This window comes from Pezoporus flaviventris, unplaced genomic scaffold (genome assembly GCF_033815535.1).
Source record: "Pezoporus flaviventris isolate CSIRO_AGI_PZ_B2104156 unplaced genomic scaffold, CSIRO_AGI_Pfla_v1 ptg000045l, whole genome shotgun sequence".
Lineage (NCBI taxonomy): Eukaryota > Metazoa > Chordata > Aves > Psittaciformes > Psittacidae > Pezoporus > Pezoporus flaviventris.
This window is the reverse complement of record NW_026892593.1, coordinates 8,412,333-8,428,791: the sequence shown is the minus strand read 5'-3', so window position 1 is coordinate 8,428,791 and position 16,459 is coordinate 8,412,333. Positions and strand designations below refer to the sequence as shown.

At 38.4% G+C, this 16,459-nt stretch overlaps 1 protein-coding gene across 2 annotated transcripts in view; it reads left to right on the top strand.

Moving 5' to 3' along the window:
* The window catches only part of PTPN12 (protein tyrosine phosphatase non-receptor type 12), a 71,815-nt gene extending 56,031 nt beyond the window's left edge, over positions 1–15,784 (top strand). The window contains exons 13-18 of one of the 2 annotated variants that reach the window (XM_061467344.1): positions 5,187–6,151; positions 10,187–10,264; positions 11,601–11,677; positions 12,654–12,684; positions 13,737–13,853; positions 14,467–15,784. In XM_061467344.1, the coding sequence (XP_061323328.1) occupies positions 5,187–6,151; positions 10,187–10,264; positions 11,601–11,677; positions 12,654–12,684; positions 13,737–13,853; positions 14,467–14,528 (1,330 nt within the window). In that variant the 3' untranslated portion in view covers positions 14,529–15,784. Of the gene's footprint in view, positions 1–5,186; positions 6,152–10,186; positions 10,265–11,600; positions 12,709–13,736; positions 13,854–14,466 lie in introns of those variants that run through there. The other variant, XM_061467343.1, reaches the window with a different exon arrangement.
* The last annotated feature ends 675 nt before the right edge of the window (positions 15,785–16,459 follow it).

The following is a 16,459-nucleotide window of genomic DNA, read 5'->3' as shown; positions in this document are numbered from 1 at the left end:
TTAAATCAATATTAATTTGCAATTTTGTTTACTTTTATTCACTCGCCATGAAGCATCCAGCTGTGCTTGTTCTGCAGAGGTTCTGGACCTGTATTGCTTTGCTTTATCACCTTGTAATGCTTTAATGTAATTTATATTTGCTGTACAATATGTGTGTGTAGTCATTTAGGTTAATGTCTATCTGCATTTCATGTCAACATAAAAAAATGAAATAATACTACTCCTTGATTATTAGGAAGGTAAATGAGCAGCTCATAAGTGCATACATCAGCACCTAACTCTGGAAATTGCTTAGCTTTGCAGTTTCTGATTACTTCTTATGAAAGTCACCTTGAAGGTATATCTGTGTTAAATTTCTTTGGAGGACTTGGGGGGGTGGAAAAAGTTCTTTGTTAAACACATTTAATCATTCTCAGGTTAAGGCAGGAAAAGGATATAGGTAAGTTCAAAGGATATAGGTAAGCATTTCAAGCTGTTAGAGGCAGGAAAAGAAAATCTTACTCAAAGTATGTTATTGTATACCCCATCATTGTCAGAATTTCAGAGCAAGTAGGTTCAAATCTTAAGTGCTGAAAATACTGAGTGACAATACTTGATACAACAACTGATTTGACCAATAGCTCGTAGATAGCTCATGTCTTTACTGAAGAAAAATTACTTTTCTAGAAAGCTGTTCCAGGGCTTTCAGTAGACTAATACCCTGTTCAGATGTTTTAGAAAGCGCTCAAAGGTATCCATTAACAGTGGGTAGACCATTCTGTAATATCTCCAAACAGCAACAAGTCAGTGAATATCTGAAGGGGGCCTGCAAGGATGCCAGAGGAGGACTCTTCATCAGGGACTTGTAGTGATAGAACAAGGGGTAATGGGTTTAAACTGAAACAGTGGAAGTTCAGGTTGGATACAGGGAAGAAGCTCTTTCCTGTGAGGGTGGTGAGGCACTGGAATGGGTTGCCCAAAGAAGCCGTGAATGCTCCATCCCTGGCAGTGTTCAAGGCCGGGCTGAACAGAGCCTTGTGTGATACGGTTTAGTGTGAGGTGTCCCTGCCCATGGCAGGGGGGTTGGAACTAGATGGTCTTAAGGTCCTTTCCGACCCTAACTATTCTGTGATTCTGTGAAGTTTTGACTTTATTATTAGATATAAGACTGTAAAAAGATGAAGTTTTAAATTTACGGTTCAGGACTGTACATGATTTTACATGACTGTACAACTGGAGTCTTAGAATCTAGAAGCAAAGATTGGAGTGCCAGAATTCAGATGGTAGATCTTAATACCTTAAGGCATTGTCCTTGAAATATTTGTGTGATTTGTTCATTCTGAAGTATTTGGAAAAAGGGTTTATTTTAATCAGGTTGGTTATAGAAAATTCTTTTCCTTTCCAAGTGCAAATGCAATGTGAAAGAATGGGGAAACTGAGACATAAAAGACATGGTAACAGCTTTTTTGTATGCAGTGTATTGAAGAGCCACATGCTACTGTCTGAAGAGAAAAAAGGTGAAATACTGCGGCAGTTAAACATTTCTTCAGATGATGTTTGGACTTCAATCTAATAACATTAAAATGCCTTTCAAGAGTTATGTGTATTTCTGCTTCGTTTCAAGCCCTGCAGGACCCTCTCTTTGCATCTTCTGCAAAGCTGAGATAAAAACCATTGACTGGTGTTCCTTCTTAGCAGTCTCTGACTTGTATGTCGCAATTAAAAAAACCCATAAAGCCTCATGTAACTAAATTTTACCAGAAAGATTCACCAGATGGCTACTCTTATGCATTCCTTATACTACGGATAATTTATATAAAAGTATAGCTTGTGACAGCTTCACTGAACAGCAGCTTTTCTTCCATGTGGATGGCAGTGATTTAATCCTTAAGTAGAATAATGTGGTTGTGCAGCTTCAGCCTGCTTACATGGAGTTTCATTTTCCTATTTTAATTACGAGGGAGGATGTAGAGCTTGGTATCTATTTTTGGTTGATCATAGTAGCTGCATTCCACGACCTTGGCATCACTCTTTTATTTGAAAAGAAAACCCTACAGTACGCTGCATAGAATAACCATGGATTACTTACGGGTTTGTTCTCTTTTGACCACTGGCCAAATTTCACCTAAATCTGAACCCATGGTGCCCTGTTTTAATAATATAGCTCTTTTCCATTAAAGCTAGAAAGGCTTAGATTTTAAAACATTGAAAAAATTATAATCTATTGTAGAAAAGGCAAAAATAGTATAGCTGTCACTTTGGGTTTTTATTTTTTTTTTGCCATATGGATATTTTTGATGGAATGCTGTGGAATGGCTTTTTTTTTGATAAATTATTGTACTTTTAACCAATTATAATTTTTTATTATGATAAATCATTAAAAAAATACTACCTAATCCATGGTTTATCTGACAAGTGAGAAGTCATTACTTTGAGGTCTTTGGTAAGGCACTACATCATTACACGTGTAAGCACATTGCTCAGATTGTGTGGCAGTAAAAGCATATGAAAAAGCTGCCTTGATCACCTTGGGAAATTCTGTATGCAGTTACTTATGAGGAGGTGCTGAGGTAGTGGTATTACAAGATAATCAGCATTTGTATGTAAGAGACACTTGAAGGCGGAGTTACAAGCAGGCTTTCCATCTTTTTATTCAGAGAGTGATTTTACAGATGTACTTGAGAAATGCATGCTTTTACTCTGTGTGTGTGTGTGTGTATATAAAAGCAATGCAGGGTTAATTTAAAGATCTAATACAGGAAAGCTTACATCTCTTTCTCGAATGGTTTGACATTCTTTGGTTCACTGACTCCTTTCCATCTCATATCCTCATTTATGAGCTTTCTATTGGCTTCCTGGTAATCTAAATCAAGCTGCTTTTACTGTATGGTCTCCTGTTGTTTGTAATAATATTAGTAGTTCATCGTCAGATAATTTTCTGTCTCTGGGGGCAGAAGTGTCTATGAAGCACAGCTGTCGAAGGAAGTGCCCAAAGAAAGTGTTATGCAGCAGCCCCAAAAGCCTAGGATTTTCTGGCAAGAGTTATAGAAAAAGCTACTGCAAAACAAAGACCTCTTAAATGTATACAGAGCCCAATATTTCTGCTTTGTGAAAAGAAACAAAAACATCATTCGCAAGGCAGAACATGTGGGAATAATAATACTGCGATGTCAGGAAAATGGAAAAATTGCTACATGTTGAGAGAAAACCGGGAAATCCTGGGTGGCATCTATTTCCTTTTAAAATAAAATACATCAAAATGCTCTTTGGGCGTCTCATTTTCTGAGGGTGGACATTCTTCGGTATTGATAAGGCAGAGAATGATTTTGATAAAGGATTTTTCATTTAATCACTTTAAGCTCTCATTTAAGAGTGAAAGAATGAAATTTAACTTCATATCTGATGGGGAACATTTTCAACAGCTCTCTTCAGCTGTGTATGATGATTTAAACAACTTTTGGGTTGCTGCCTTGTGCAGTATTTTCTGCATCATCCCTTCTATGCATACCCTTTAGAGGGCTATTTGTATACATGTGGGGTTCTGTTTACTAGTTGATCAAATGGGAGAGTGATTTCATTAAACAATGATCAGGGAAAAACTTCATGCATTTTGGGCCTATATCTTGTCATATCTAGTTTCATGCTAACTTGTTTAGCTAATTGCAGTGCTTAATGGTACATCTGTACCAGAGAAGTAATTATTTTTGCTGATTGCATGTGTAATTCTGGGTCAGGAAAATGGGTCAATAAGGGAAAAGCTTCATTTTCACTAGAAGGACTCAGTGGAGATTAGTGATGAGCATCACTGCTGGTAAGGGCGCATGTAAACATTTGTGTAAGCAAACACTTGCACTGTCTTATCCCCCCTCCAAGACGAGGGAAATTCTCCTTTCTTTCTTAGTGGGTATTAAATTGGAGAAAGAGTTACTGTTTTCCTTTTCCCCTTATCTTTACTAATTCAAGCAAGTGGCATGTTCTCAAGCTTGCTGACTTTCCAAGAACATCCAGAGGGCAAGACTTCCCAAATCACTTTTGATTAGACTGTTTTGTGATGTGTTTTGTATTCCTCCTATCTTAATGTAAAGCAAAATAACAATATACGAGTGCAGGGAGAGGAGGAAGAGAAGCGATTTGAGGCCCAGCACCTTCTTGGTGTCCCAGAAGGATGCCCATGCAAACAGCAAGAAGCGATCTGAACCTTTTACATAAAAATGAGCTGGTTTCTTGGCTCAGGCATGTGGCCAGTTGCACTCCTTTGCAAACTGTACTCCATTGTGCTTTGATTTATCTGACTGGCTTGAAAGTGTCATTTCTTTAAATTATTTAATTATATTTCTGTTCTTGTCACGCATTTGGTTTGCACCTTGGTTACCTCTGTTACTGGTCTTACATAATGAAATAGTTTTAAAAGCTCAGGATGAAAATGCCCAATTCCTGTTTGCTGACAAGACCTTAGTTGTGCAGAATGCTTGTAGTCAAATATTCTATACCTAATCTGAAAGTAGATTGACCATATGCTTGAAGAACTTCTCCTTTTGAGTAGCTGAACAGAAACTGTAATAATAAGTGCTGTGGTCTCACTAATGTGCACTGTAATTTGAATCATATATTCTACAGTGAATGGGTTTTATACAGTGTTCAGTTCATCTCAGCTAAATTTGGTCGGCATCATTAACCCTACACGTATGGGGAAACTATTAAACACACAGATACAAAAACGAAATCCTCCCAGACATGTGCAGAAAAATAAAAATAAAGGAAGATGTTTGGTGTTAAGCTGTAAGGTTTTTTTCCTTAAGAATTTTTTCTTGTCTTTATTGCAAACTGAATTCCAAATGTCGTTCCTCTGAGCCACTTCTTAAGAAAGCAGAAAGTACTGAAATCCTGCCACAAGAGGGCCTTTCTTACAGTCTTTGAAAAAATGCTTCTGGGAAAGGATGTGAGCAATCTTTGAACTATCGGTGAGGGTTAGATGTGGCTTGAATGCATTTCTTTGTGATATTCTGAAAGAAGTTTTGAGTGTGTTGACTTAGTTCTTGCCTACCCCATTAGTCACATTCTGTAATCATCGTCTGTATGCAGTAGAAATGCTGCCTGGAGTTCAGAATTGGCATGAAAGCATTACAGCTGCAGAGATAGATGGATAGATATCCAAAATATTGTCAAAATACAGAAAATATTAAACAACTGTTTTGGTATTTCCGCAGTTGCCTTGTAGAAGGAGACGCTAAAGAAGAAATCTTGCAGCCTCCAGAGCCTCAGCCAGTACCACCAATCTTAACACCGTCTCCCCCATCAGCTTATCCGACAGTCACTACTGTGTGGCAAGACAATGACAGATACCATCCAAAGCCAGTTTTGCACATGGTTTCGTCAGAGCACTCAACAGACCTCAACGAGAATTACAGTAAGTCAATAGAACATTCAGGGAAGAACGAACCCAGTGAACGTGCAGAGAAAAGGCTGGAGCGCAACTTAAGTTTTGAGATCAAGAAGGTACCTCTCCAGGAAGGGCCACGAAGCTTTGATGGGAACTCTCTGTTGAACAGAGGACATGCAATTAAAATGAAGCCTGTGTCATCCTGTGTAATTGATAAGAGCTTTAAGCCACAAGAACAGATTTCAGGGGATTCATTTGTAGATGCTTCTCAAAACTCATGTGTGGAATGCAGTTTGCCACAGTCTAACACCGCCTTAATACCTTCACCAGAAAGCCTGCAGAGTCAGCAGGCTTCTGATACTCCACCAAGACCAGATCGTCTGCCTCTGACAGAAAAGGGACATGCCACGTGGTCACTGCATGGGCCTGAAAATGCACTGCGTACGCCAGTGTCTGAAGACACGTCTTCAGACATCTTATGTCATGGTGTTAAAACTCTCTCTGTGGTATCCAACACCACAATTGAACATCCTTCCAGTGGTAATCTTGACCATCCCACTATTTCTGTTCGAGCACCCCTCTGTTTTACTAATCCTCTTCATTCAGATGATTCTGACACAGATGAGATGAACTTTGATGGAGCCATGAGCAGAAGCGCGTCTAATGTTTCAACCGCAAGTGCCACAGTTTCTGCTGCCACTAATACAGAAAACATTTGCGCCAGAAAAGTATTGCCAATGTCTATTGCTAGGCAAGACTTAACAGCTGTAATATGTTCTGAAGATGGCAAAGGTAGGTTTTATTGTGATTCAGAAGTGGTACTCCTTAACCTGGTTGTAGTTGTATAGTTGGACAGTGTAAATTGCTTTACAATGCAGTTATCTAAATGTGAATTTAAACAGTGCAATGTGCCAGCTTCAGAGAGGGGGCAACTCCTTTCCTTCCAGTTTTTGGTTTGCATGTAAGCTATGTCTGTAACAAGCTACTGCAGACCTTGATAAGCTGCTTCAGAAGCTTTATTGTGGATATGAACACATTCTTAATTGCAGGTTTCTGTGTTGTTGGTTGGTGCATTTTTTTTCTTCACATTTGATTTCATGGAAGCATCTGTAATAATGGCAATTTTGGGTAGTTGAAGTATTTTAAACAGGCTTGTCCAAAAACACATCAAAGTCATGATTGCTGGTTGATGTGCTGGTCATAAAAATGTAAACTCCTTCACTGTATTAGTCTTCGAAGTTGCTTGTGACTTGGCTCCTGCATTTTAACAGCATTATAAATATTTAGTCCTGCTTTCGTCCCTTTCTGTACATGGTGGGGGGAGATGAACATTGCTGTTCATCTAAAAATCCAAGTTCTGCTTCAATAGTGCTTTGAAAATTATTTGGTCACTTTTAACCCTTTTCTGTGTTGGGGAATTTTTTGAGCAAGGCAAGTTTCCAAGGCTGTTTCTGCAGAAAGTTACAACCTCATTTATTGGAGGCAGAAGGGTTCTAAAATGTGCAGATTCAGACTTCAGTCAGGCGGGCACACTCAGATCAGATGGAGGACATAGCGGGGGAGAGCAAATCAGGCCTGTGAAAAGTCCAGTGAGGCACGTAGTGAGGCTGCAGAGCAGGAAGGGGAACATGAGCTGCTATATTTACATCAGACTCTTGTGCTGGGAGCTCCTTACAGTGACAGTCTTGCTTCAGGAGTCCATGCAGGCTGCGTGACTCCTGAGGTGAAATCAGGCTCTCTGTGTGATGCAAGATGCAGAACCAGCTGAATTGAATATATTTGTTTTGTGAACTCAGTTTTCACCAAAAAATCACATATTCAGAAATGTGAACTATTTTGCAATTTAAACCAATCTGTTTCTATAGATTTTGTGGTACTATGTGGACACACAAAGCAATACTTGCATTTATGTGTATGCTTTTAACCCTGTGACACTTCAAAAAAGCTCTGCATAGGAGACAAACCCCATGTGTTATAGTTACTCCAAATGGTCCTCCTTGGATTTGTTTTTGGTAGGTTTTTGTGCTGGAGTATTTCTCCAACACTGCTTTTAGCCAGTTATTTTCCCTTCCTTTCTAAGGCAATCACAGTTTGTCACTGTTTGAAAATCGTTACCTCTCTACACATCTCTGTGTAGATGCCGTAAGAATGTACAAATAAAATGATACGTCAAAAACATGATAAAGAATGGGAGAAATGTCACTCAAGAACTTGTTTCATGTGACTGCATGTCAGAAACATCCTGAAATCACAGTACAGCCTTTGAGCTGCTGTGAAGTTGCAAATTTCACAGGAATGGCTTAAAATCTTTATATTTTTTTAATTTATCTCTTATCAAAGGTGTCTCTGTTCCCTTTTGCACACTAGTGTACTGTACCCATTTTATATTCAGGCTGCAGGTCTTCTAATCCATCTTGGAGTTGAGAGTATAGGTTTAGATCACTTTGCACCGGTGATCCTAAACCATGTTTTACAGTGGCTTTTTCGTTTTCATGCTTGTTCAGTACTCTCCCGACTGAAGCTGGGGATGTGGGTGTTATCATCAATGAAGTTGCTTAACCCATAACTGTTGGTGTGCATGATCTTACTGCGTCATTAAATCCTTTTTTTGATTCAAATTAACTGAAAAGTAATTGTACCTTGAAATTAAGAAAACCCCCCAAAAATAGAACAAACTGGCAACAACAAAACCACAACAAAACACCAAAACAAGCCCCGTAAAACTCACTTGCAGTTGGTGCATACTCCACAGTGACTGTTGGTTTTATAGAGACTGTTTCAATAGAAAAAGGTTTTCATATGCTGTATAGTAAACTTGAGATGGAGCAGGTCTCGGGGAAGTCACTTTGAACACAATGACATAAAACATATTGGAGTTCCTTTCCCTGCTGTTGGCATGTTGGCAGGGCAAGCTTCATGGCTTCATTAGCTGAAGTGTCTTCCATCTTTTTATGAACCCTGTGTAGAATAGAGTTCTTAGGTGAGGTTTCTTATAGCAGCAGCTACTTTGAAGTGTTTTAAACCTTTCATTTGTACTCGAAGTTCCTTAGCAGGCTGGAGTGGGGCTTTTGCTGCCAGAACAGGTTGTGTTAGCACAGTCCTGAGAGCAGAGATGGAACAGACTGGGGATAGGCTATGTTACTGGCACCAGCACCAGCCATCTCCTCTGGCTCCTATTTACTCTTCTGGCTAATAAACATCACATTAGACTGCTACACTAGCTTTATCAGTAGTGTGGAAGCCAGCCTAAGATAAACTTGGGAAGCAAGACTGAAACTTGGGGATTTAGAGTTATTATGTGGAGCTTCCATAGCACTTACTGAACTACAGTGCAGTCTTGTAAAGCAGCATTGCTTAATGTCCTTGCATTGTGCAATCTAGCTTTGCTGTATTGACTTTGGAAGGAAGTATGGTTAGAGTCACATAAGAAAAAATGCAAATCACTGTTCATCAGCAGTAAGTTACTGTCTTCAGCACAGCTGAAGAGCTCATACATATTGTCAACACACTTCTTACCATGGTTTGGGAGCTTCATCAGTAGTTCAGCTGGTAGGCACCAACTGTGTAAAGTTACCAGTATCTGCAGAAGAGTTCAAGAAGCCAATGCATTGTAATGAGTGTAACTCACTTGCCGTGGCTGCAAACTGCCCCGTAATGAACTGCAATTAAATTACAGTAACTACTATGGTTACAGTTCTTGGCAAGTTACGAAACAAATGGTACTGCTGCAGTGCAGACTGTAATTCTGCTTGTCTTCTGTTTCTGAAAGAATGAAGCAGAAGTATTCATTGTTGCTGAGGGTTTGGGGTTTTTCCCCTCCAAATTATTTAGACTGAAAATGTATTTTACTTTTCTTTCTGCCCTAAAACACAAACTGATCCAACTCCCTTTATGTGAAGGTAATGGTAGCTTTGAAGGTAATGGTAGCTTGAAGGTAATGGTAGCTTGAAGGTAATGGTAGCTTGAAGGTAATGGTAGCTTGAAGGTAATGGTAGCTTGAAGGTAATGGTAGCTTGAAGGTAATGGTAGCTTGAAGGTAATGGTAGCTTGAAGGTAATGGTAGCTTGAAGGTAATGGTAGCTTGAAGGTAATGGTAGCTTGAAGGTAATGGTAGCTTGAAGGTAATGGTAGCTTGAAGGTAATGGTAGCTTGAAGGTAATGGTAGCTTGAAGGTAATGGTAGCTTGAAGGTAATGGTAGCTTGAAGGTAATGGTAGCTTGAAGGTAATGGTAGCTTGAAGGTAATGGTAGCTTGAAGGTAATGGTAGCTTGAAGGTAATGGTAGCTTGAAGGTAATGGTAGCTTGAAGGTAATGGTAGCTTGAAGGTAATGGTAGCTTGAAGGTAATGGTAGCTTGAAGGTAATGGTAGCTTGAAGGTAATGGTAGCTTGAAGGTAATGGTAGCTTGAAGGTAATGGTAGCTTGAAGGTAATGGTAGCTTGAAGGTAATGGTAGCTTGAAGGTAATGGTAGCTTGAAGGTAATGGTAGCTTGAAGGTAATGGTAGCTTGAAGGTAATGGTAGCTTGACGGTAATGGTAGCTTGACGGTAATGGTAGCTTGACGGTAATGGTAGCTTGACGGTAATGGTAGCTTGACGGTAATGGTAGCTTGACGGTAATGGTAGCTTGAAGGTAATGGTAGCTTGAAGGTGCTCAGGTGTTAGTGTGGTAAACCAAAGTGTTTAATAATATTTAGAGCAAGCTTTCCTTTTGCTTTAAAATTGATACTAAGTTTAGGATGATCTCATGTATCAAAAGATCAACTTCTAAAACTCTAGGAGGAAAATTTCAGTGTATTTAACTTACCTGAATGTTATCTTTGATTTAGATGCTGATGCTAGTGAAGATTCCTCTCCCCCTCTCCCAGAAAGAACACCAGAATCATTTGTATTAGCAAGTGAACTGAGTGAGTCTTTAATGTTTTGTGTTAATTGGAGATAAAGTGTGAAATGCATTTTGGTTTTGTATTTGAATGTCCCTCCTTCTTGGTTAGTCTTGTGTTATATAGCAGATTTTAAACTGGAACGAAATCTAGCATGTGTAATGGCTTATTTTGAGGTTTAGCTTTCACTAAAAGGCCTTAAAGACTTAAATTATTTCTCCCTTTCTGACTAAGCATTCTGTTATGTGGTATTTAAGTATATTGGAGACTTCAGTATTGATTTCAGTGGAGCTGTTTTTCAGTCTGAAGGATACAGAAATGAGGTACAGTTGGGAAATGCATTACAGTTAGGGGATTCCCCAGCTATCTGTTTCCTACTGCTCCTGGGTAGGGAATGGGAAAACACAGTGCTTATCTGATTCTCCTTACTTGGGCAAAGGAAAGATGACGTTTCATACTGCACTGCATCTAGTGAACAAGCCCAGTTTGCTTAAGTTAACATAGTTTACTCTTTGCCTTCATCAGCTGAAAGAGAGAACTTCCAGACGTTACGTGCTTGTATCTTCATATTTAATTCATGAAACTGCTAATGGCAGAATACCAAAAGATTAATTGAAGTGATAAATTAGGTTGATGTTTGGTATCTTCCGAAAAGCTTAAGTGTGACATAGTTATTTACTGAGGCTTTTGTTTGATGTCACTTTGTGAAGCTTTCAAAATTTTTTGAACAAATACGATTCACTTAGTGTAATTTAACTTAATACGGTTATTTTCAGCATAAAAACATCGAAGGCTTGCAAACATAGCACAGGTAGCTCAGAATCACAGTGATCCTTTCTGTGTATGTTATGGACTTGCTGCTTCTCTGGGAGAGCACAAGAAGCAGATCTTTTTCTTGGGGGGGGGGGGGAGAGGAGGGGTAAGAATCTCTTTGGAACTGGAATCAGTAAAACCACTTCAATTTTGAATGTGTTTTTGCATGATGTCAGGAAAGGACAGGTATGGCTGTCCTGACTTGACTGTTTTCTTTACTTAGTGTGTCTTTCTTAGGTCTGCTATCATTGCACAGCTGGTGTAACACCATTTTAAAAACATCCTTAAAAAAGAAGCTAATTCTCTTGCTCTTAGGAACCCCCAAAGGAAGGAAATGAACATCCATAACGCAAACACTGCAGTCTTGCGCTTTGAATTACGTTGTGGAGTTTTCCCTTCCCTTGAACGCTCTGTATGAAGAAAGAGTTGTGTTTTTACAAGCATTTAACTTTTAGAAGTTGCTTCATAGCACATTTCTAATGCTGTGTTCTAATGCCTCATCATGGAGAGAACTCGAGTATGTTGAGTTTGATTTAATTTTTCCTAGGCACACCTTTGCCGAGGCCGGTTCTGATTGCACAGTCTGAGTGGAGCCTATTGCATGATCAGCAGACAGACCCTACAGTAAGTACAGGAGACAAGTCTGTACTAATCAGTCATTTCTTGTTTGGTTGGGAACTACAGAAAAAAGCAAAATACTTAACTGTGAAAAGTTACAGCTGTTGGTTATCTACAACTGGCCGGTTTTCTCTCTGCCTGAGCTGCTGAGCTGATGTGTTAAGAGCATGTTTTCTTTCCAAAAAAATCTGTCTGGTTTTCCAGGTTCAGCAGTACTTTTAAAAGTCATTCTTAATACACCTTAAATTATGGCTTTAAGAGTGTATATATGCTGCTTTTATGGAGTTTGCTGTCTGGCCTTAATTGATCAGAGGATAATTCAAGCTGGAAAATTGCAGCCTCAACCCATGGCATGAAGCAGGGACTGGGGCCAGGCTGCTCAGAGCTTTATCCATTGGGTCTTGAAAACCTCCAGAGATGGAGACTTCATATCCTCTATGGGCAACCTCTGTCACTGCCTGCTTAAGTTTTTCTTTATATCCATATTTATTTTAAACAAACTGCTTTCTGCCCACCAGATTTCCCTTTTCACATCAATTTGTTAGTTACTCAAAGTCATTCAGCATAAAGAGCCGGCAAAACTTAAAAGCATATTAAGTCCTCTTTACATTCATGTCTGTCTTTTTCACGCACCTCCAACACATTTTACAGTCACCTTTAGACACCACTTAAAGATGTGACAAAAAAGATAGATGTGAATTTTCAGGGACTATAAATCTAGCGTAAGAACCAGTCTCCCTCATCTTACAAATAATTTGCAATATGACAATTAACTTTTCATTAAGTAAGCTTCTGATAACGAAATCTGTAACTACTGTAGCTGTTTTGACAGTTACAGCAAGTCAGCAATGTAGGAGCATGTAGATGTATCCATGGGTGGTGTGTATTTTTTGAAGATGTTTTCATCCTCTTCAATTTCTGCTGTTCTTTTTGTATTTTGGAAGGATTTTGTAGAACGATTTTAAATATTTCTCATTAACAGGGTTTGAAAACTACTTCTCCAGCACTACGCGGTAAGTGATGGGAAAGTGTTTGTTTGTTTGCTTGGTGGTTTTTGGGTTGGGGCTCCCCCCCCCAATACATTTTTCCTACTGAGCAAAATTTAGCCTGAGCTTGGCTTTTGCTCTGATGATATCTGAGTGCATTGCCAAAAAAATGGCGTTTCTGAAAAGGTCTTCTGTTTTTAAAGCCTCTGAGGTTTATAAGGAAGCAAGTTACAAGTCTGATTTAAAAATTAATGGTAAACTTTGGGTATGCTAAAATATTGAAGACCAAAAATACTGAATTTAAATGCATATGTTAATAACAGTGTTATTTCTGCTTAATTAGAACATTCTGACGTTATTGCAACAGAAATTGTAAAGCTTGCTGAATTAACATCTTTAATTTCATAACAGCAGAAGTAAACCTCAGATAAGTTCAGTAGTGATGTATGTGTGTATATATGCTTGTTGCATATTTACCCAAGTCTTTGATAGTCTGAAAAGGCTTCAGTAAGAAGAGCAGTCTATCACCTGATGTTTGCAGCAACCTGTCTCAGCTGTAAACTTCTGCCATGTGTCTTCTGTGTACACTTGGATGGGCTTTTACAGTCCATTTGGAGCTGTATGTTAAATGCTTTTAACATAAATTAGTTTTCAGAAATATTACAGGTTTGCTGATCAGGTGATGATACAAGTAATGCAAAACATAGCAACTTCTTGTGTTGTCTTAAACATCTTTAGTCTAGCTAGAACATGAATGAATGCATTTATATCAGTGTATTAAATGGTACTGTGAGCTCTTGCTATAGATAGGTGCTCCATGGGATTTTAAATATCCATAAAAACCTTCTAAAAATGTAATAATCCGTATTTGGCAAACAGGAATGTGTCACTGGCATTGAACATCTGCCTCGTAAGCAATTTTGAAATAATGTTTTTTAAGAAATTAGAAACTGGCTTTTAAATCTTTATTCTTGTAAATAAAATCTGATGCAAGTTGTGTTCTGGACTGAGCTGTAATGAAAAATACACAGTGCTGACTCAGTGAATGTTACAGTAAGGGGGGTGTGTGTGTTTTCCAGATCGTCCTGAAAGAAGCAACAAGACACCAACTGATGTTTTACCTCAAATTTCTTTTTCTGGTTCCACTGATACAAGAGGTCAAATTTCAGAATGTCCTGCAGAAGTAACAGATATTGGTATTACAATTCATTCAAAGCATAATCCGTAGATGATTTAAACAGACTTATTAACAGGACTAGTTTGGGTAGCTTCTACTACTGATAGCTGCTACTACTGTCTCTTTCCAAGTTGCTGAGGTGCAGAACCCAGCCAAAGAAGCCTGCCTTGTCTCTTCAGCACTGCTGAAAGAGTTGTTCCCAGATTGAGCGATTCAGCCATTCTTCACTTTGTTGTTTAGAGTGTATCAAACACAGAATCAGACAAATGGGATGTGATTTCTGTAGAGCACTGAAAACTTTCAGAAATAATGCTTTGGTGTGCAAGGAGGGAGGAAAAATAAATTGGCAAATGAGAACAGAGGCTGTAATACTGTATTTACTGAAAAATACTGTCAAAGTGAGGTTTAAATAGTGAATTATAATTATATGTACAAATTCTTCATGTTTGTATTTCAAATGGCCATAGTTCCTTTAGAACTCTTAATACTACAAAGTCCTTTTCTAGGTCTGAGAATAAACCTCCTCTGTAAGAACTGGGACATCTCTTATAGTAATCCTTTTGACTGCTGCCAGCATATGTGAGCTGCATTGTCTGAGTGAACAGAAGTATTAAATACATTTCTTTCCTTAGGTTTTGGTAACCGCTGTGGAAAGCCCAGAGGACCAAGAGAGCCGCCTTCAGAATGGACATGATCCAAGAACCAATGGACATAACATACTGTCAATAAATTGTACTGGAAAATTCAAGTGCCACTGAGAACTAGAAGAAAATAGTATTCCACTTTTTGGGGGGGTGACTAACACAGAGCAGTGTAGATCTAACTACCAAATGGTACACCCTTACAGTACATCCCATGCAAAACCTTAAACATTGTTCACGACAGTGGATTCCAGTATTACAACTTAACTTTTTGCTGGGGCCATCTACCTGCCTTATTACACTTAGGAGAAAGTATTACATATGATTTATTTTGTAACTTCAAGTATTATTGCCTTAATGTCTTTTAACCCTGTTACACGCTGCTTGTAGACATATGTTAATATAGTAATACTTTGGACGGATTGTGTTTATGGACTACTTTTTGCTAACGTTTGATTACCATGTATGCATTATTTTGTATATGTACAGGGCAAGTAAGTATATAATTTGATAAAGTTGCAATCATAAAATATTAACAGAAGATGTAAGAAATCTCTGCATGAGCTAAATTTTTTGTGTACCTTATTTGTAAATTATTTGCCCTGAAGTTTTAGAAAATAGTTTCTGGGTTTTTTTACCAAACTTGCTGGACACACACAGCCGGAATTGCAGGTTAGCAGAGATAAAGATTGTAATACATTTTGTAAATTGTAAGCAAAAGGTTATTTTTATATTATATACTGTTTAATTGTCAGACCTAATTTGTTCTGGTTTTCATCTAGTCACAGAGATTCAGTAAGTGCCTTGGAACAGTATTGAATTCTCTTAGCCTGTGTATGTTACTTCAGTGTTTTGAGTTCATCTGGAATTAGGTTATCAAAAATATTTGTACATTTCTAGCATATTTGACCTGCCAGTAAAAGAGAAACAATTCTACATGATCGACACGCTTTAGTTTTCATTTGAATGTTTCATCAGTTGCAATCTTTAGAAAAATAATCTCTCTCAACTTTCTGTATAATAGGATTTTACAGTTTTAAGACGGCGTGTTTCTAATTTGGGAAAACCAGAACACACTGGTGAAAGGACTGTTTAAATACCACTGTCTTCTCCTGCAAATGGTAAATACCATTTTTGTTGTTCAGAGACTGTGTATGTAAGAAAGCGACTTATATGAAGGTTCACATAGAGCCCTTGCAGCTACACTGTATCTTGGCAATATATTATGTCAAGAGTTAATCCTTATAAGGATTCCTTACTTAAACTTTTCTGTAATACAATCTTTAAATTAAAGACAGTCAAAATCTCACTATGGGTGTTTTTACTCTTAGGGAAAAAAACGTGTTTGGAAGCAAAGTAAAACCGAAGGATGAAGGATGGCAGTCTTGCTTAGTTTATAGATCTTGTACTTTCAGGGCCTTATTTTTAGTAACAACTACTTTAAAAGTTCTGGCTGGCAATGTTTGGGGGGAGCAGGGGTGGGGAGAGAAGTGTTTATTTAAAGTAGTGAAACTATCTATTAATCTGAACTTTAGCCATGGAAACATTGCGCCTGATTTACTACTTGTATCTTTAGGGCCTCTCTGCTAAAAGAGAGCTAATGCCCAGATAGCAGCCCTATTACAACTCCCAAAAGGTACAGAACTTGCAATTACTGTCTTCGTCTGTGGATTAATCACCCTGCAGTTGCTACAGGTGACAGACTGCTTAGCTGGGAGCTCTTTCAAAGAACTGCATGCACTTAACTTCCCATGGACATAGTTTTGTACTTATTCATTTAAAAATAAATAACTCAATGATATATGCCATTTGGGATAACCTATAGGAAGTAGATTGCTACTTTATAAACAGTTCAGACAGCTGGGATGTCTTAAAGTTGGCCTGAACATGGTTTCCCCTTCCACTTCCCCTGCACTGAAGATTAGCTTTGACTTTCCTATGGACCTCCTGTGGTTTTGCAATGCTCGATGGGCTGTTGTCGCCC